General features: G+C 40.1%; 1 protein-coding gene across 4 annotated transcripts in view; it reads right to left on the bottom strand.

Annotated features, from left to right (window-relative positions):
- The window catches only part of ANO10 (anoctamin 10), a 209,954-nt gene that overhangs the window by 181,509 nt on the left and 6,803 nt on the right, over positions 1-21,642 (bottom strand). For all 4 annotated transcript variants that reach the window (XM_033402071.2, XM_033402069.2, XM_033402068.2 and 1 more), the window contains exons 3-6: positions 15,918-16,115; positions 14,640-14,774; positions 3,041-3,160; positions 320-889 (exon numbers count right to left, since the gene is read on the bottom strand). In XM_033402071.2, the coding sequence (XP_033257962.1) occupies positions 320-889; positions 3,041-3,160; positions 14,640-14,774; positions 15,918-16,115 (1,023 nt within the window). The remainder of the gene's footprint in view (positions 1-319; positions 890-3,040; positions 3,161-14,639; positions 14,775-15,917; positions 16,116-21,642) is intronic.

Raw genomic sequence — 21,642 nt, forward strand, 5'->3', positions numbered from 1 at the left:
TAATTCTCAGTATCTTTAGCCATAAAACTGTGAAATAACTTCTATTTCATGGTGTCCTGAGCAGGTAAAAATGAGGAACTATGGATAAAGTGCTTAGCAGGGCACCTAGAACATAGTAACTAACAATAAATGAGAGCTGTGAGAACCATGACCTAGAGATCATCAGAGCTCCCAGAGCCGATGACTTTTCCTTATGTCTCTAGAATGAGCCCAGAGCAACATCTATCTTCTTTGCAAGGTAGCGGTTACGTGAATCCTATGATCGAAGCAATATTTCTTATAGGCAAATGAGACATAAATTCAAAGCACTGAGTCTTACCCCATGAAGTTAAGAACTCGGCAGCATATCGATAGAGGCGGTTCATGATCTCAATCACGATGGCATAGATGATGCTGGGCACATACAACAAGATACTGGTCCACTCGGACCTGCTGTTTTCGTGTAGATCCAAGGCCCAGGCCTCCATGTCAAAGTAAATCATCATGACAAACAGAGAGAAATAGAGACAGAGGCACACAAACGGCAGGGAGACCAGGTAAATGCGCAACTGCCTCTTGTAGCTGGGGTACAGTGGTTCCTCCCTGCCGGTGACGGCATTGATACCCAGGACCCCGTGATATCCTGGCCGGGGCTCCTCAAACTGTCTCTTCATGACCAGGGTCCCCCACCTGTAGGTCATACTGGCACAGCCGCGCTTCCACACTTCCAGGATCACTGTGGACCAGATCAGGTTGAAGGAGGCGAAGACCACATACTTGTCATAGTTTTCCCACACAAACAGGTAGTAAGGTAGCCCAAGGACTGCCACAGGGATTAAGGCAAAAGTGAAATATTCCAAAAATCCAAAGTAAAGAGCGATCGTTTCTCCAAAGTAGCCACGAATACTATCTACAACGAAAGGAAAAAAAAGGACCTTAAGTCCCAATTGGCAAAGACTTGATTTTTTTAAAAAAAATCACTTCAAGTAAGCTTATTCACTTTTTTACTTAAGTGGGGATCATTTAAAACCCTTATTTCCCAATCGGTGTGTGATGGTAAGTCCATCCTCCATGAAGTACAAAGACCTCGCTTGTCTCTACAGCAATAAGCCTGACACTTCCCCCAGCTCAGGGCTCAGGCCACGGCTGCTGGGGCTGCTTTGGGGCTGCTTCTCTTCACCTTCTCATCTGGTGGATGCCTTCTTCACAATGAAAAACTCACCTCAGGCTCATCCTCAATCTCCAAGGTCCTAGTTTAAATTCAGCCGTGGCCAATGAACCAGCTTCATTTGGGGGTTTACTTTATGCTCCCCACTTTTCTCTCACTTTAATACTAGAGTTATAGAGCTTATTTTCAAAGAAGACCCCTCACCCATAGTAACCTGCCCCCACTACTCAAAGCTGTAAACTTTCATCAATATGTCACGGCAAACTTTTCAATACACTGAAGAAAAATTATTCAAAAGCACGAAACAATATTCTACACATTAACTTTTAGAATACATGGAATACATTTATCTATACTTTCCTACAGATAAATGCACTGGGCAGAAGAAGGGCCAAGCGACATCAGCTAGCTAACCCAAAAGAGGTCATGAACACCGTGTCCTTTGCCGGCCACATCTACATGGGTGACTGCCTAGACTGCAAAAGCATCTTGCACTGGGACCAAGGTGGGATGCAGGGGGTGAGGGAGGTGTAAGAGTTAGAGTTAGTATTTCTTGGTTAATTACATGAAGTTAAAACATTGTGTTTTTTTCTCTTTTTTTTAAGATAATGTGTCAGATCAGTCTATGTGGATGGGTTACAGTAAACAGGGGTCCTATTTTCCCCCATCCTTAATTCTTCTACTAACTCAGGAGCATGTTCAAACAGTGGGTATGATGAGGTAACTTCAAATCAGAATCAGGTTAAAAGATAAACAAAACAAAACAAAAAAAGCCACTCATGGTCCTGGGCTCCACATCAGACCACCTCTCTCTTTTGATCTCAGGGGGAAGTTCAAAATTTTCCTGAGCCCCAGCTACTATCTTCAGTCCCAGCACTCCCAGAGGCCTGTAAACCACTACCACACCCATGCTCAGCCTTCACCACCAACTCACTTTTTCCCCCTCACTTTCTAAGTAGTAGCTCCTGGATACAGCCACTCACAAGACCTAGAGGCAATATTTAAATTTACTGCCACCTAAATGCTAAACAAGGTGAAAAAATGTCCTAAGTGTAACATAAAATGACTATTACATCACCTGGAGCTATCAAAAACAAACATTTTTCCTTTCAAAGAGTACAAGAAAAAATTCAAAATGCAATTTCAAAATTTGACCTTAAAAATGATTTATGTTCACTGTTACAATATTATAATAATTGTTTTCAGAAATGGCAATTAGAAAGAAAATTTGAGAGGAATTCCTTTAAACAAAGTGAAAAAGGCAATATCCTTTAAAGAAAAACTGATAGTAATGCTTCTGGTGAAAACTACCATCTTAAATATAATCCTTTTGCTTAAAAGACGTAACTGAACCAAAAAAACTTGAACATCCATATTGACGAAGTTTACACAGAGTAATGTTCAACACACACCGAATAAATTAATGGTTATTCTTCTAAGTGTCTTCAGAGAAAATGCACAGTTCCAGTAATGCACACCAAGACTACCTCAAAAGACGTTTAGGCCTGCTAGTCTGCCACTAAGAATGAACGCAGCTTGGCCCACTGATTAGCGCTAAAGAAACAGAAATTTTCAAACACAAAATAATCACGGTCAAACTAGATTCTTATAAAGTATGTTCTACAACAAATCTGACACGTAGTCATGAAGGCCACTCTGGATTGCCTGTATCGTTGGTGAAATTTAATAACAGCCTGTAATTCAGTTCATCTCAAATGGTATCAGAAATAAAATAAACAAATAGGTCATGTAACCCCTCTATCCCCCTCACCAATATTTTGCCGACATGCAGCTGGTGAGCCCTGCCCAGCACAGCGTTAAGTATCTACCCAAGAGGGATACCACCACTGCTGCATCTTCCTCTTCTCTAAGAGAGCAGGCGCTGACACATACCTATGGGCTGATACTTTAAGGTAAACCGAGTATACCAGGTGTCCTCCAGCTTCTTCAGGGCTTCGTTGTCATGCAGTGGAAACACCTGAATCACGATGCCAGATGTGAGCAGCCTCCTCACTGTGGAAGGAACAGGCGAGATGGGTTTGAGATTGCTCAAGAAACGCTTCATCAAATGCTACCCAAACTCTCCAGGAAGAGAGAAGGTCTACACAGAGATCAACGCTATCCTGCCTGCTCCCAAGGTGTGTATTCTTCTGTTCTTCAGAATGTAAATATCTTTACTATTTCCTTTGGCTATGAAAGCAATACAAGTCAATGTAAAATTTTAAACCTTACAGAAAGGCACAGGATAGAATTTAGAGAGGCCCTTGTTTATTCTCTCCCTTCCACAAAAACATAACCACTGTAAATAGCAATTTAGTGTATAAGCAGACTTCAAAATATACATCCATAAATATTTATTTTAGAAACAAAAGGGATCATTCTCTACACATCATTCTGTAATCTTCTCATGTAGTAGTAGTATATGATGAATATTTTTCAATGACAATATAAATAGAACATGAATGACCTTTTTCACGGCATCATAATATTCCCTTGTATGAAGTGCTATAATTTAACTAATCCTCTATTGAAAAATACTTGTTTCCTTTTTTCACTATTATAAATAATGTTAAAATTCTTATACATATAACTTTCCCCACCTGTCAACTATTTCCTTGGTACATACACTTAGAAGTAGAATTGCTAGCTCCAAGAGCAGAGCACATGTATCTTAAACTTGGACACATATTACAAAACAGCCTTTAGAAAAAATTTTACCAATCTGTCCTCTCACTACAGTGAAGGTAAGAGAATGTTCAGTTCCTTTCATTGTTACTGATCCTGAGTACTTTCAAAATCATTTTTACCTTTTCTAATCTGCTAACAAAGGCTTACATTCACAAACAGCAAATATCAAAATTTAAAAAGACTTCCAGCTTTCAGCAATCGTTTGGTATGATTTTAACACTTGTGCACATACCTGGGAGATGAGACAAGCTGGGACCTGGGACCCTTTACAGGAGTGTTTGCACCTGGACAAATGTCTCCTCCAGCAACAGAATATGAAGAAATTATAAGGGACTAAAAACTACCTTATGCAGGTCAAGAGCAGTTGGGGCAAATTATGAAAAATAAGATTCAAAAAGGCCACAAACCAACTGCCACTTCTGAGGAGCCGGGAGCAAAAGCAGAGTACTGCACATGCCCCCTGCACGCAGCACCACCAAGCCGCTGGGCAGACAACCTAAGCCACGCCTCCAGCCTGACCCACCAATCCACCCCCAGCCTCACCCTATTTAAGGGACCACCTTGTACCTCCCCCCACCCCCACCCCCCAGGAACAAGCAAGGGCACCTGTTACTTGTTTTCGTTCCCTTGAGCTGCAGCATGAGTCCCAATAAAGCCTTCCCTGAATTTCATCTGGCCTCTTCACAATTTCTATTGATTGAAGGGTCCAAGAACCCAGGTTGGTTACAGAGAGACAAACAAACTTAACCAAAGACAGTGTCCCCTAATGATAATAAATGAAAACTGGGCATTCTCTCATCCATAATTATTCAGAATGACTCACTGGGTAGACAGGTCTTCAGGTCTTTAAGAGGAAACGTGTTCAGTTCATGGAGAACTCAAATGCATGCCCTGTGCCACATTGCGGGAGACGGAGCACTTTCCACGCAAGATCCTAGCAGCTGTTTTAATCAGCTCATCTCTTCTGAGGGCTGCCTTCCTTATCTCCTATCTACCTTGTTCCCAAAGACAAGTGATGAGCATATCAGGCAGTAGGCCCTTCAATGAGGACGGCAAATAAATATCCGCAGCGTGGAAGACAAACATGATTTAAGTATCTGATGTACAAATACTGCATATAACAAAGAAAGATGGTATTCTCAGGACAGATGCCCTATTATAAAATCTTCAGAGTAATTTAAAAGAAACCCTAACTTCTTAGAAATGAAAAAAAGGATAATAAAGAGGAGATATCTGATACTAACAGTAGGAAAAATTATCAATATTATCACTAGGGGATATTGTCTTTCGTTAAATGTGTTCGGCTCTCTCAGATATGTGCACAATTGTTAAAATCATACCAAACGATTGCTGAAAGCAGGAAGTTTTTTTTCTGATTTTGATATCTGCTGTTTGTGAATGTAGTCCTTATCAGATTAGAAAAGATAAAATTGATTTTGAAAATACTCGGGAAAAAGTATGGATCTCAAAAGAAAAAGGATTCTTAATAGATGGATCCTCTTACAACTATATCTCATGCATAAGTTATACAGAGGAAAAAAGTCTTAAAAAGCTAGGGTTGGGCTTCCCTGGTGGCGCAGTGGTTGAGAGTCCGCCTGCCGATGCAGGGGACACGGGTTCGTGCCGCAGTCCGGGAGGATCCCACATGCCGTGGAGCAGCTGGGCCTGTGAGCCGTGGCCGCTGAGCCTGCACATCCGGAGCCTGTGCTCCGCAATGGGAGAGGCGACAACAGTGAGAGGCCCGTGTACCGCAAAAAATAAGAAAAAAAAAAAAAGCTAGGGTTGTGATAAAATCCCCCTTCTCAATAACTGAAAAAGGTATATACTCAAAATATCAACAACTAGGGTAAAAAGGTGTATGGTTTAAGTTATATCAGCCTCTGGTGCTGTCAAGTCCATTTTTAATATATTTTTTTAACATCTTTATTGGAGTATAATTGCTTTACAATGTTGTGTTAGTTTCTGCTGTATAACAAAGTGAATCAGCTATACGCATACATATATCCCCATATCCCCTCCCTCTTGCATCTCCCTCCCACCCTCCCTATCCCACCCCTCTAGGTGGTCACAAACCACCGAGCTGATCTCCCTGTGCTATTTTACACTTGGTAGTATATATATGTCCACGCCGCTCTCTCACTTCGTCCCAGCTTACCCTTCCCCCTCCCTGTGTCCTCAAGTCCATTGTGTGTGTCTGTGTCTTTATTCCTGTCCTGCCCCTAGGTTCATCAAAACCATTTTTTTTTTAGATTCCATATATGTGTTAGCATACAGTATTTGTTTTTCTGACTTACTTCACTCTGTATGACAGACTCTAGGTCCATCCACCTCACTACAAATAACTCAGTTTCGTTTCTTTTTATGGCTGAGTAATATTCCATTGTACATATGTGCCACATCTTCTTTATCCATTCATCTGTCAATGGACACTTAGGTTGCTTCCATGTCCTGGCTATTGTAAATAGTGCTGCAATGAACATTGTGGTACGTGACTTATTCTAAAGTGTTTCAGTGGGTTTTTTTGCAGCTAACATGAGTGAAAGTCAATCACCCACACCGGTTCTGATTCTTAGCCCTTATTTAGGGATGCAGAGCTGTACCTTATTCTTTCTTCTATTACTATCCTTTTCAACTACTGTATCAAGTTTCTGAACTTTGAACTGACTGATAATATCTAAATTATTATTTTACTATTTCTAAGCTCTTTTTAAAGAAATGACTCCATTCTGCTATAGAAAACTTTCCAGACAAGCATAAAAAGCCACCTGTATACCTCTAAAAATAAGGCTGCAAACTGAGGGACTCAGAACGAATATAATACACAAGTCCTAAACTACTGGGCTTCTCTTCACCATCAATGCCAAAAGCATGGTTCTGGTTTCAGCTTCTAAAAATAGAGGGTTTTTTTTTTTTTTCCAATCCCTCGACTTTCTCATGTCAGTGAAGCATGTAATTAAACTGAGCCTTACCTTCAAAGGAAAATATGATGCTGTGCAGGCCTATTTAAAGAAAGGAACAATTCAAACCAAGATTCCTTCCTTTAAGAATGCTGAATGGTCTGCTGTCAAGGACTAGGGTTATAACTATTACAGCCATTTAATACTTAGCAAAACTAACCAAAATCTAATTCAAGGGAGAGTAGCCTGGCTGTGGGTAGGACCCTCTAAATTAAATAATGCAATAACAATACTAACACAGTCTGTTTAACATGACGTAAAAGGAAAAGCACAGGGCTTCCCTGGTGGCGCAGTGGTTGAGAGTCCGCCTGCCGATGCAGGGGACACGGGTTCGTGCCCCGGTCCGGGAGGATCCCACATGCCGCACAGCGGCTGGGTCCGTGAGCCATGGCCACTGAGCCTGCGCTTCCGGAGCCTGTGCTCCGCAACGGGAGACGCCACAACAGTGAGAGGCCCGCGTACCACAAAAAAAAAAAAAAAAAAAGTAAAAGCATAAATCCCTCCCACAACTCCTTCCGGCGTTTCTGTGCAGCGGGGAGGGGCGGGTCATGCTGCCTCCAATCCAGCAGAGGGGTGATCAGCTCCGACTGGGAGTGGAGGCCACACAGTGAAGACAGAGTCCCTCTGCCCCCGCAGCCGCTGCTGTGCCCAGCACCCCGCCCCAGGGCCCGCCTGCATCTAGCTCTCAGCTGTGAACAGACCAATCTTGTCTTAAAGAGGAAAAAACTGCTACACAGGGATACCTGTGTTTTCAAAATACATTTTCATATTCCTGCATTGTTTTCATCCCTGCTTAACATAAAAACTGCAAGTATGTACGTGGCAAAACACAGTGTGTGTGGAGATACACAGATATAGATATATAGATATATGGTGCTGTACCCGGCACTAGACACATACACACACACATACATCGATGGTTTCACTGTCTTATACACAAGGCTGCTACATGATATTTACTTGACATCCACTCTATTATCCTCATATGGTCAATAAATAATTTTAGAAGACAGATTATATCTGATCACTCTAAAAATCTAACCATTTGTATATAGAAGATATTCAGAAGTAGTTACTGTAATGTTCTAAAAGAGTAACAATATAGTATTAAAGACCTACCATGAGATTGCCATATCCCATCAATCAAAACATCAGAATCATCTGATAGACACTTTGAGACAGAGCTTTTACCTAAGCTAAATAATATCCCTTAGGATAAATTTAATACATGAGAAATTCTCACATCTGCTCCCTCAACTCCTCCTTCTAAAGAAAATCTTTCCTTAGGTTATTTGCATAACTATTAACTATTAGGAATCAACAGGCAAAGGCAGTCTGAGGTTATGAAGAGATCACAGCTCACACAGAAAACTGGAAAGAAGATGCCCCTCAAGATGACCGCTGATGACTAAGACACACGTATAACCAATTCCTAGTTCTCCACGTGTTTGCTGTTTGATGGAAGAGGGGAGCCCTGAAATGCAGCACTCACAGCACCGTCACCTGCTCCTAGCTCGTGTTTACAACCACGCAAGCTGCTCTCTGCTTAATGAAAGCTTTCCATCAAAACACAACATTATGACAAATAAAATTATAATCATTGCGTGTAAAATTAACTTAAACCTAAGATAAAGGAGAGTGTCTCTCATGAAAGCCCTGGCCAGCTCCATTTCTATGGATTAACTTCATGAAAATCTAGGATTTTAAATTACTCTAAGTTTCATTCATTCGAAAATTTGCACTCTGAAAATAGTTCACACTTTATGCATATACCATTCCTTCTTCAACCAAATATTATGATCACACTTTCAAAGACACAGAGGAAGAGAATAATGCAGAATTTCAAAATCCAGACTTCTACAACTTTAATTTGATTCTTATCTCAGATGGCATACAAAATTTCAAACGATCCCGACGGAGATGATTTTATTGTTTTCATACTTACTGCAAAAAAGAAAGAGAGAAGAAGGAAGGGAGGGAGGAGGGATCCTTGATTACAAAAGCCTCATCCTGCCCACAAGAAAGTTATTTCTATTACGGCTTCAGGACGCCAGACTGGCTACCTACACACCCAAGAAAAATCCATTTACATATTTTCGGCAAGGTTTTCGTTCAGTGAAAATGTCTTTGAAGCAACAGGGAGCATTTGGGAAACTGCTGCTCCTGAGTCACATCTGATGAAAGCATACACTCACTCTTTAACAGGTGGAAGCAGTGATTTCCACGTGATGGTCTGATTAACGTGATGAACAAGAAGAAACGAGATGCTCACATTAACAATTAGGACAGTGCCTTAGTTGGCTTAGCCTTTTAACTGATACAGGGCACAGCTGTGTCTGAAAACATGCCCTCCCACTAACAGGTTAAAAAAAGATTTGAAATTTTGGAATGGCACCAAACAATGGCCTAAAAGCAGAATGTGTAACTCCTGGTAACAAATGGTGGCAGAAAGACACCCCTACCCTGTTCTTGTTCATGACGCCAAATTCAAAACAACAAAGTAAACAAGAAACATAAAAGGAAACCCTACCTTTGATGAAAGTAGAACAAAAGAAAACAAAACAAACTATAAACTGAAATCACAAACTTTGAAGAGTGGCCTTAAAAGTCAGCCCAGGGTAAGCTAAGAACACCCATGCCCCTGCAAACCAGGGCCAGCAGGCAGAGGGCAGGGTTCTCCTGGACACTGAGGGGTAGGAAACCACTGTCCCCTTGCCCAGAATGAAGGCACAGGGGACGCCTGGCAGACCCCTGACGTGTGTCTGCTCCCTGCCGGGCACCACAGCCAGACAAGAGACACGAGGCTGGAGGAAGGAAAGCGTGGGTCTGCCGTCTTGGGAAAAGAGCTGCCCGCTGGAACCCAGGGATGGAGGTGAGCAGCTCAGGAGCTGTGGGTCTTTGTTGGCCAAAGACAGACCTAAAGGCCAAACCCAGCAAAAACTCCTGATAAGAAACAGGGCTCCACGGAGGCTCTAAGACGACTCAAGGAGAGCACACTGCCAGGCAAAATCCAACCTCCTGACCACCACAGTTCCCGAATGGAGGCCCCCAACATCCCCTCTCCCCAACACACACAATTCCTCCCAAAATAGCTGGTCTGAAAAAAATAGGGACTCATTAAAAAATAAGTAAACACCACAAAGAAACTGGCATAGAACTATGCAAGAATACAAGGGAAAAAAGGAAGACCATTTAAAAAAAAGGCAGAGAAGAAACATAGCAAAAATTTAAAGCATAAAGTAATGAAAAATTATAGAATTCTTCAAGGAATTAAAGAAATTAAAGCAAGTCACATCTCTGAAATTAAAACTAGAGGAAGACCTACCAGAGCTGAAGGTGGGAGCTTAGAAAAGCGAAGTAAGAGAAAAATAAAACTACTATAGATACAAAGTCAATAAAAGCTACTGAAAAAGGAAAAACTGAACAAATAAAGCCAGAAAATGGTGAAGACGACTAAGACAATTACATAAAAACTTTAAAATATTTCAGAGAATATGTAAGATTCACATATATATAATAGGCATACCTAAAGACAAGAAGAGAGAAAATACAGCCAAAGAAATCTTCAAAGGTAACTGAAGAAAATGTTTCTGAAATCATGGTAATCTTTAATCCACAAATTGAAAGAACATATGTCCAAAAACAACCTGCTACAGACATATGCAGACATATGCAGATAACTGGAAATGCAGACAAACAGGAATGATGAGTACCTGCACTCAGATTTCCAGACACCTCCTAAAAGCCATACAGGTCAACAAGGAAAGCAAGCAAAAGCATCCTTAATACATGTCTACAGTAGAACTCAGAGACAGGGGAGACTACAAAATGCAGTCTACATGTAAGTCAGGCAGTAAAGAACCAACACACTCTTAGTTCCCGAGTGTACATGGGACATTTTCCAAGACAGACCGTATGTTAGGTCATAAATTAAGCCTCACAGGTTTAAAAAGATATAAATCATAATAAATCATCCACATAAATCCATCATCCATCATAAATCATCCACAACGGGATGAAGTTAGAAATCAGTAACAGAAGGAAAACTGGGGAATTCACAAATGTGTGGAAATTAAACAACACATTCTTAAACAACCAGTGGGTCAAGGAAGAAACCACAGGGGAAGTTAGAAAATACTTAGAAATGAATGAAAACAAAACACAGCATACCAGAACTTATGGGACACAGAGAAAGCAAGGTTAAGGGGGGAATTGATAGCTATACATGCTTATATTTAAAAACGAGAAAGAGGGCTTCCCTGGTGGCGCAGTGGTTGAGAGTCCGCCTGCCGATGCAGGGGACACGGGTTCGTGCCCCGGTCCGGGAAGATCCCACATGCCGCGGAGCGGCTGGGCCCGTGAGCCATGGCCGCTGAGCCTGCACGTCCGGAGCCTGTGCTCCGCAACGGGAGAGGCTACAACAGTGAGAGGCCCGCGTACCGAAAAAAAATAAATAAATAAAAAAAACGAGAAAGACCTCAAAGAACAACCTAACTTTACTATTAAGGAACTCGAAAAAGAAGAACAATCTAAACCCAAAGCTAGCAGAAGGAAGAAAATAAAAAAGATTGGAGCAGATATAAACAAAATAGAGAATATAAAGATAATAGAGAAAATTAAAGAAAACTAAAGTTGGTTCTTTGAAAAGATCAACAAAATTGACAAATCTGGGGGCTTCCTTGGTGGCACAGTGGTTAAGAATCCACCTGCCAATGCAGAGGACACGGGTTCAATCCCTGGCCCGGGAAGGTCCCACATGCTGTGGAGTAGCTGGGTCCGTGCGCCACAACTACTGAGCCTGCGCTCTGGAGCCCGCGAGCCACAGCTGCTGAGCCCGCGCACCACAACTGCTAAAGCCCATGTGCCTGGAGCCCAAGCTCTGCAGCAGGAGAGGCCGTGACAATGATAGGCCCGCACACCACAGCGGGGAGTAGCCCACGCTCACCGCAACTAGAGAAAGCCCACGCACAGCAACAAAGACCCAACACAGCCAAAAAACAAATTGACAAATCTTTAACTAGATGAACTGAGAAAAAAAGACGGAAGACATAAATTACTATGATCAGAAATGAAAATGGGGACATTACTACTGATTCTAAAGAAATAAAAAGGATTGTAAGCATGTACTATGAACACTTGTATACCAACAAACTGGATAGCCTAGATGAAATGGACAAATTCCTAGAAACACAAAACCTACCAAAACTAAAACAGGAAGGGAGAGAAAATGTGAATAGAACAGACCTATAAGTATTAAGGAGACTGAATCAGTAACTAAAAATCTCCTGACAAAGAGAAACCCTGAACCTGATACCCTCGCTGGTGAATTTTACCAATATTTAAAGGAAAACTAATACCAATTCTTCTCAAACTTTCCCCAAAAATTTAAGAGGAAGGAACACTATTAACTCACTCTATGAGGCCAGCATTATCCTGATACAAAGTCACACAAAAACACTACAAGAAGGGAAAACTATAGACCAATATCCCTCATGAACACTGATGGAAAAATACTCAACGCTAGCAAGCTCAATTCAGCAGCATGTTAAAAGAATTATACACCATGACAAGTGCAATTTATTTCTAGAATGCAAGGATGGTTCAACATACTAAAAACAATCTGTGTAATATACTACATTAACAGAATGAAGGGGGGGAAAACCCACATGATCATTTCAATTGAGGCAGAAAAAGCATCTAACAAAATCCAACACTCTTTCATGATAAAAAAAAAACCACTCAATAAATGAGGTATAGAGTGTAACTACCTCAACATAATAAAATCCATCTATGAAAAGCCCACAGCAAACATCATATTGAATGGTGGAAGAATGAAAGCTTTTTCTCTAAGATCAGAAATAAGACAGAGACGCCCACTGTCATCTCTTCTATTTAACATACTATTGGAAGTTCTAGCCTGAGCAATTAGGCAAGAAAAAGAAACAAAAAGCATCCAAACTGGAAAGGAAGAAGTAAAATTATCCCTGTTCACAGATGATATCATCTTATATGTAGAAAACGCTAAAATTTCCACAGAAATACTGTCAAAGCTAATAAATGAAGTCAGCAAAGTAGCAGGATACAAGGTCAACACAGAAAAATCAGTTGCATCTCTATACACTAACAATGAACTATCTGGAAAGGTAATTATGAAAAAAATTCCATTTCTAATAGCATCATAAAGAATAAAATACTTAGGAATTAACTATGGAGGTAAAAAACTTTTACAATAAAAACTATAAAACAATGCTAAAAGAAACTAAAGAAAACATAAAGTAATTGAAACACATCCCACATACTCGGGACTTAATCTTGTTAAGATGTCAATACTATCCAAAGCAATCTACAGATTCAATGCAATCCCTATTAAAATCCCAATGATGTCTTTTGCAAAAATAGAAAAACCCATCCTAAAATTCATATGGAATTTCATGGAACCTCAAATAGCCAAAACAATCTCGAAAAAGAAACACAAAACTTCCTGATATCAAAACTTAGGCGAGAAGGGACAGTGATTGTTTAATGGGTACAGAGTTTCAGTTTTACAAGATGGAAAGAGCTATGGAGATGGATGGTGATGATGGCTGTAAAACTTTATGAATGTATTTAATACCACTGAACTGTACACTTAAAAATCATATATAGGGACTTCCCTGGTGGCGCAGTGGTTAAGAATCTGCCTGCCAATGCAGGGGACACGGGTTTGAGCCCTGGTCCGGGAAGATCCCACATGCCACGGAGCAGCTAAGCCTGTGCACCACAACTACTGAGCCTGCACTCTAGAGCCCATGAGCCACAACTACTGAGCCCGTGTGCCACAACTACTGAAGCCCACGTGCCTAGAGCCCGTGCTCTGCAACAAGAGAAGCCACCGCAATGAAGAGCAGCCCCCGCTCACCATAACTAGAGAAAGCCCGCGTGCAGCAACGAAGACCCAACGCAGCCAAAAATAAATAAATAAATTTATTTAAAAAAATCATATATAACATGTTATATGTATTTCATCACAATAGAAAAAAAGAGAGACTTAAGAGATATAATAACCAAACCAAATGGGTGATGTATGATTGGATCTTGGTTTCAACAAACCAGATCTAAAATATATTTGGTGACAAGTGAGAAATTTTGAATATGGGCTGACTCTTGGACATCCGTCCTCCTGGATGACACTGACTATTGGAAGGAAACCAGACTAGGGGACACAGAAACCTCTATGTTTAAAGAATATTTTAGGCAGCAAAAATGCTCTGGGCCTTGCCATTATCCGGGTTTGAGGCAAATCTGGAATTACACATTGTAGTAAATACTTTCAGTCTGCAAATTCAAATGGAATTACACAAAATCAGAAAGTTACAAACTGCTAATTTGCATTCAGCTATTATGTCACACTGCGAATCTTCTTAAGCCTTTCTATGTTTGTACGTGTTCATACCCAGTGGGATGAGAGGAGATGGGAAGAGAGCTTCAGGAAAAGACCGTGTCTCTGTTTTTTATTCCTCCACAGATTTTCATTATACTACAAGGTTTGGGTATAAGGTAAGCTTTGCTAATTTTAACTGAGTAATATGCAAATATGTTCACGCTGAATTTTAAGCTTACTGAATGCTGTGAGACCTTGTAAATAAGAAGCAGAGAACCATAAAGAACAAATAAATTGATCTAAAGATGCAATACACTTAAGGTCTAAAGGCAAAAGATACGACTATGAAAAATAAGTTACTGTAAAGTTGCGTAAGCTCTTCAGTAAGAGGGGAAAAAAGCCTCTGTAATTTGTTATTTATGTCTACTAAGCAAAAATAATTGCATTAGAATGTATATTCATGAAGCTGGTTGATACGATGACTTACATAATGATTTTCCTGGGTACAACTTTGCCTGGGGGTAACCAGGGATCATTTTTTCATCTCTGGCTCTAAGACTTTCAAGTTCATGTTTGATAATGAATTGACGTTCTGCCATGGTGAGGAAATCATCATTATCATCTAAAATAAAACAAAGATTTACAGTTATTTTCTCAGTAATAGCCAAAATAAAATTAATAATATTCAAATAACCTGGGATTATGAAATAATGATATAGACAATAAATAATAAACATGAGTAAGCAAAGTATAAAACTGACAAATTAAATAGAACATAAAGCCCCTTAGATATTTTATAAGAATAAAAATATTCTGTAATGCCTTCATATAATATATAATTCTTTAATTATTATACTAATCATTCTATAATATGGTACAAATATCCAAATGGCAGACACTTGCTTGATCTCATTTAATACCAATGAGCTGAAGGCAATACATTCTTTAATTCTAACAGTATTTTTAACTAGGGATGCAACTGAAGTTTGCCTACATGGCAAATTCTCCTTCTTCAAACTCTCAAGCCCAGGCCATTCCCTTCTGCAGTTTAACATCCCTCCCATAAATGAGGGAGAAGAGAGTCTGATAAGAAAATAGTGTTGTTTCTTGACAGGTGAATCCTCTCAAATGAGGTGAATTTCACCTTGATCATTTATTTACTAATATATAAAAATCCAGAGTGAGTGAGTCTGCAGAAGTCGAAATCACATCTTCTAACTCTGAAAGCCCTGAAAGGGACCAGTTTGGTTCTGAAAGCAAACTCCCACTCTGATAACACAGCCACCCTGGCTTTCTCAGTTCTTTCCAGAAACCATTCTATTCTGGAACCTCCTTTGAAGCCAGAACAGAATCAGAATAGGGGATCATAGGACACTGGAATACTACTCTGTTTCTTATTTGTATCAATCCAGTGAACACTCACCATTCTATGAAGTAGAATAATGTAAGTTACATGTGTCATCCTAGTTTATGTTCAACTATTCTAGGGGTTACAAAGTAAATCTGAAACCCCAAATCTTACCCCATCTGCTTTGATAAATAAAATTCTACTGGAACACAGCCTTACCCATTCACTTCTTATGGTTGAAGGCTGCTTTTGCTCTGCAATGGCAGTGTTGAATAACTGCGACAGATCATATCGTACACACAGCCTAAAATATTTACTATCAGGCCCTTTACTGAAAAAGTTTGCTGACCCCTGACCTATTCATCAAAAACTTCTTTTTGATAAATTGATTCTGGTAGAAGCAATCTTGGAACTCACCATCAAAACCTTTGAAGTTGTGTCGGGTTCCATACATGAAGGCTCTCATGGTGTTATCACTGCACTCTTTCACCAATCCCACTGCTTCTGCCCCCAGTAACAATCTAATCCTGGAGGCACCGACAAGATATAAGTTCTGATTTTCTAGTGTTTCTTTCTCATATTTATTTAACAACGGTCTAAACAACAGCTGAGCACCTTCAGAAACAAAAGATAAGCACAATCTTAGACAGAGATAAACATAAAAGTTTCAAAAATGAAAGCCTTCTAAATAAATATTATGTTCCTAGTTTGGTAGAAGGCAAATAAATTATGTTAACAATTTAAATCCATCTTCCAAATAAATAAGAAATGTAAGTAAGCTGGGGATGGTAGTTCTTTATAGCTTTTGGAAATAAACGCCAAAATTGGAAAATGGAATAATAAGTGGCTTGCCAGTTACTCAAATTAGAATATGAGACAAGAATCAAATATTTATTAGCTCTCAGTAAAAATATGGAGCAAAAGGATACAGTTTAGTATAAAAATAAAATACCAAAATTTAAGAAAATTAATTTGAAATAAAATATCCCAATAAAAATGCTGCAAACGTAACACAATTACATCGGACTACAACAGATTTTGTGAACGTTAAATACTAAATAATAAAGAGCAAAATAATTTCTCAATGATTTTTCCCATAAGTACATGCAATTACGTTTAAAGGTATTTTTCTTAAACAGATTCACAAAATGTTAAGAGTAGATATTGTGATTTGATACTGTATATGGAATTATTTCACTTAAAATATTATGGAGAAAAAGGAATTTTTTCCTTATTTTTAATTTCTACCTACATCAAACTTTGTAAGGTACATTTATTTCTTTACTATTTGTCCTCTCTAGAGGATTGACAGGAATTATAAACTACTACTCAGATGGTAACAGGATAATAGCAGAATTTATATTTCACTTACCCAAAGGATTAACAGATTAACGTACTATGGCACTATTATTTAGGTAATTTACAACAGAGGAACTAAAGACTTTAATAAAAAAATCAATAAAAGATATAAATAAAATACAATAAAAGATATATATATATAAGATATATTCAATTTAAAGAAAACACAAATGTCTCTTAAATATAAAATCCTTAATGTCATTCATATTAAGATAAATGCAATGTGTGTGTTTAAGGAGAGAGAAAAACACTTGTATGATTCTTCTCTTCCATGGATAGGGCATTAGCCTAGTGTTCTTGAGAAGCAGCATTTTGGAAATGCACACGGTTAAGAATTTTAACTCCATGTTCTCTGAAAGTGAGTCCTGCTAATTTGGCTGCTATTAAGGGCTAGTGCTTTGGACTTTGGTTGCATTTTACATACGAATTGCAAACCTATCTGTAAGTTATCACATTGATTTGTATGTATGTTTTCTATTTTCCCTTCTAAAGTTCCACTCTTTTTAAATGCTACCTCAATAGTGTTGCCCAAAGCATATTCGATGGCCCATACTAGATGCTGCATGGGAAAAGGGGATCTGTGATTAAATACCATCAAAAAATTGGGTTAAACGAAGTTGAACAGATTTCTTTACTGTGAAATTACTCAAAACATATTTTATGTTTATTTGCATTTTAAGTCTCCAAGAGTAGGGCATTATGTGCAGTCTTTTTGACCTAAGAAATCTGTCCTTTGTTCCCGTAACAGAATTTCTTCAAGTGTCACTGTCCATGAGTCACCTCTTCAGAAAATGTTGCTAGAAAACAAAAGTCAGCTGAATAAATCCATTTGGGTGCTCTGTTTAATTAAAAAACAAAAAAAAACCCCAACACCAATATGCTACTTTGCACTTTTCACACTGCAAAAATCAAAAGTAGGGTTAAAAACTAGGTTGGTGGGTATGGTAGCCATGGAAGTGCCCTGCTCCACCCAGATCTCCCATCAAAAGAATCTGCTGTGAGAAGCAGAGTTGACTGCAGCCTCCTGCTGCCCCTTTGGCCACAGCACCCTCACACCTAGACCATGCTCCCCTAGCTGCTCCCAGCCACAGGCTGAACACGCAGGGGACACTGGAATGAGGCCATTTCTGCTCAACATGCGTTTCCTTTAAAGGGCAATGTTGGGCCTGGCTCATACGTTCTCAGAACCGTGCTGCAGTCGGAGGCTCTTCCTATCCAAGCCTCCTTCTTCCCTCTCTCCTTTCTGAAGTGTTAGACCTACACGAAAGTCTGAAGGCTCTCAATGTCTAAGCCTGCTGCTTCTCCCTTTATCTTTCTACAGATGTTCCCCTCAACAAACCTCCTATGCATTAAATCCCATTTGGTGGGCTTCCCTCGTGGTGCAGTGGATAAGAATCCGCCTGCCAATGCAGGGAACACAGGTTCAATCCCTGGTCTGGGAAGATCCCACATGCCGCGGAGCAACTAAGCCTGTGCGCCACAACTACTGAGCCTGTGCTCTAGAGCCCTCGAGCCACAACTACTGATGCCCGTGCGCCTGGAGGCTGTGCTCCGCAACAAGAGAAGCCACCGCAATGAGAAGCCCGTGCACCACAACGAAGAGTAGCCCCCGCTCCCCGCAACTAGAGAAAGCCTGCGTGCAGCAACGAAGACCCAACACAGCCAAAAATAAATAAATAAAATTTTTAAAAATTTTTTTAATAAAATAAAATAATCCCGTTTGGCATCTCTTGCTTGGACAACGCAAACTGACACGGAGTGAGAGGGGAAAGGCACTCTGAGACATCACTAGAAGAGTATCAAAGGGTATAACCTTCACAGAGAAACATTTGTCAACACCTTGTTCTGAAGAATAGTCCCCATCCCCCGCACCGGCACCCCGCCCACCAAGGCAATGACTTTCAACTTGTTCAGGTGATTCCTTTGTGATTTCTTTTCATGTCACCAAACAACATGCTTATAGAGCTATTTATTTTTGTTTAAACCTTGGCAAATGAGGATTTAGCTCTCTTTCCAACCCACCTTCACCATTTCCACCCACCCTTTCCATCACCCCATTCTCACAATATCGTCATATCATCCTTCTCATCCCATGAACAGTATTTTCATTATTATGACTACGTACGTTACAGTTGCGCCTTACAACATGCTATGATTTTCCTTCCCTACAACTTACCGTTTTCCCCAAAATTGGTATCTTATCATATGCTTGGTTTATTATGCACTTACTGCTAATTCAATCCCCCAAGCTCTGCCAATTATTTAAGTCTTCCCTCAATACACTGCCAAGAGAGATAGGCTGTTAACATTATCTTCTTAGAGAAATCTCTCTTCACTCCGCCTTCACACCTTGTTGACAGCTGGGTGGGTTCAGAATTCTGGACTGAAATCATTTTCCTTCAGAAATGAAGATATTATACCACTGCCTTCTAGCTTCCAGTGTTTCTAACCTACTTTATTTTTTCTGGAAGTATGTAGTATCTTCCCTGTCCTCAGGGTTCTGAAACCTTCCAGTGATATGCCATTTTCAGCCACAGTGCTGGGCATTGCATGGGCCCTTTCAGTCTGAAAAAGCACACATCAGCCCTGAGTTTCTCTTTGATGATTTATTCCTCTCCTTTTTCTCTCTTCCCTTTTTAGAACTTTTATTCAGAGGTATACCTCCTGGACTAGTCCTCTAATTTCCCTATTTTTTTTCTCTTAGATTTTCCAATTCTTTACCTTTTTGCTCTACTTTCTGGGAGGTTCTGTCAAAATTGTCTTCTAACCCTTTTACTGAGTTTTTAAATTTTGCTCTCATACTTTCATTTTATGAGCTGCTTTTTTTCCTAAATGATTATTTTATAATATCCTACTCTTGATGTGTAAGGTGGTTTGTCTTCTCATAACGCTGAGAATTGAGTTTTTAATTCTCTTTTCGTTTTCTCCTACATGGTTTTCTTTTATCTTTTTTAGCTTTCTCTTTCACGTTAGGGATTTTCCTCAGATGTTTGGTGATCTTTTGTTATAAGCTCATGTTTAAGAAAGCAGTTCTAAGAAGTGGAACAGAAGTTCTGAAGGTTTAGATGGAACTCATCAAAGATGGCCTCTGGGGCTTCCCTGGTGGCGCAGTGGTTGGGAATCCGCCTGCCAATGCAGGGCACACGGGGTCATAGCCCTGGTCCGGGAGGATCCCACATGCCGCGGAGCAACTAAGCCCGTGCGCCTGCGCTCTAGAGCCCGCGGGCACATCTACTGAAGCCCGCATGCACCTCAACGAGGGGTGGCCCCCGCTCTCCGCAACTAGAGAAAGCCCGCACGCCCAGCAATGAAGACCCAACGCAGCCAAAAATAAAAAAATAAAATAAATAAATTTATTTAACAAAATGGCCCTTAATGCAAGGTAGTCTGGCTGGGTTACTTTCCATGGGCAACTCGATTTCTGCACCTTTGTCTTGAGTTGCTCAGATTCCTCAAGGAAACATTATTCAAATCTCCTTCCGAGATGATTACATTGTGGAAACTTAATTAGGTATGAGACTGGTGGGATGGAGGACAGGGGTAACAAGATTCAATTAATTATCTCTTTTTCAGTACAGAATCTGTTACCAACTGTACATAAAGGCCCCATGCCAAAATCCATGCATCTGACCCTCTCCAGAGAATAACAGAGACTTCTGCTGGGGTGGTAATACAGAAGGGACCTAGGGATCAGACTATTTCTTAAACAGATCTCAGCCAATTTTTTTTTTCTTGGTACCAATTTTATTTCTACCTCTATAGGCCCCTAATGTCTCTAATTCCTGAGTCTTTAGGAATATTTTGCAGTGTAAACCAAACTGCATCTCAGTTTTCTCCCCTGCCAGCTCGAGCTCTGGATTTCTCAACTCTGAGAAGTTACTCGCTACTCATCACCTGTTTACTAGCTTCTAGAATGGTGCTGCTGTTATATCTTCTCCTTTCTTGTCAATGTGGACTTAGGTCTTTTTTAAAAGATCCTTTTATTGTCATTTTAATAGGAGTTTGTAAGAGAATAAAAGTAAATATGAGTGTTAAATCCAATACCTTTACCTGAAAGATCCAGAATACTTTTTTGCAATGTTCTTTTATAACTGCCCCAGCATTGTAGAAGGATGCCATCCCGTCCCCATCCTCATGTGTCCTTGCTGAAGCCATACAAAGAGCAGAGAAGACGACTGGGAATACACTGGGCTCTCTCACTCTAAGACACTACAAATGTTCTTACACCACAGGGATTTTATTTTTTATTTATTTTTAAAATTTATTTATTTTTGGCTGCGTTGGGTCTTCGTTGCTGCGTGCGGGCTTTCTCTAGTTGCAGCGAGTCGGGGCTACTCTTCGTTGTGGTGCGTGGGCTTCTCATTGTGATGGCTTCTCTTGTTTCGGAGCATGGGCTCTAGGTGCACGGGCTCAGTAGTTGTGGCTTGAGGGCTCTAGAGTGCAGGCTTAGTAGTTGTGGCACACAGGCTTAGTTGCTCCAAGGCATGTGGCATCTTCCCGGACCAGGGCTTGAACCCGTGTCCCCTGCATTGGCAGGCAGATTCTTAACCACTGCGCCACCAGGGAAGTCCAACCACAGGGATTTTAAAGAAGAGACTCCAGTCCAGTGAAATACCTCAGACTTCAGCAAGCAAGTATTCTTCTTTTTAAAGGTTTTTTTTTTTTGGTTCAATTGTTCGAAAAAAATTAAAAATTCCACTTTGACACAAAGTTTTATTTTTAAGAAGGCATTTCCATTTACAGTCAAAATCGTTTTTTAAAAGAGTCTTATTTACATTTTGTC

This window comes from Orcinus orca, chromosome 10 (assembly GCF_937001465.1).
Source record: "Orcinus orca chromosome 10, mOrcOrc1.1, whole genome shotgun sequence".
NCBI lineage: Eukaryota > Metazoa > Chordata > Mammalia > Artiodactyla > Delphinidae > Orcinus > Orcinus orca.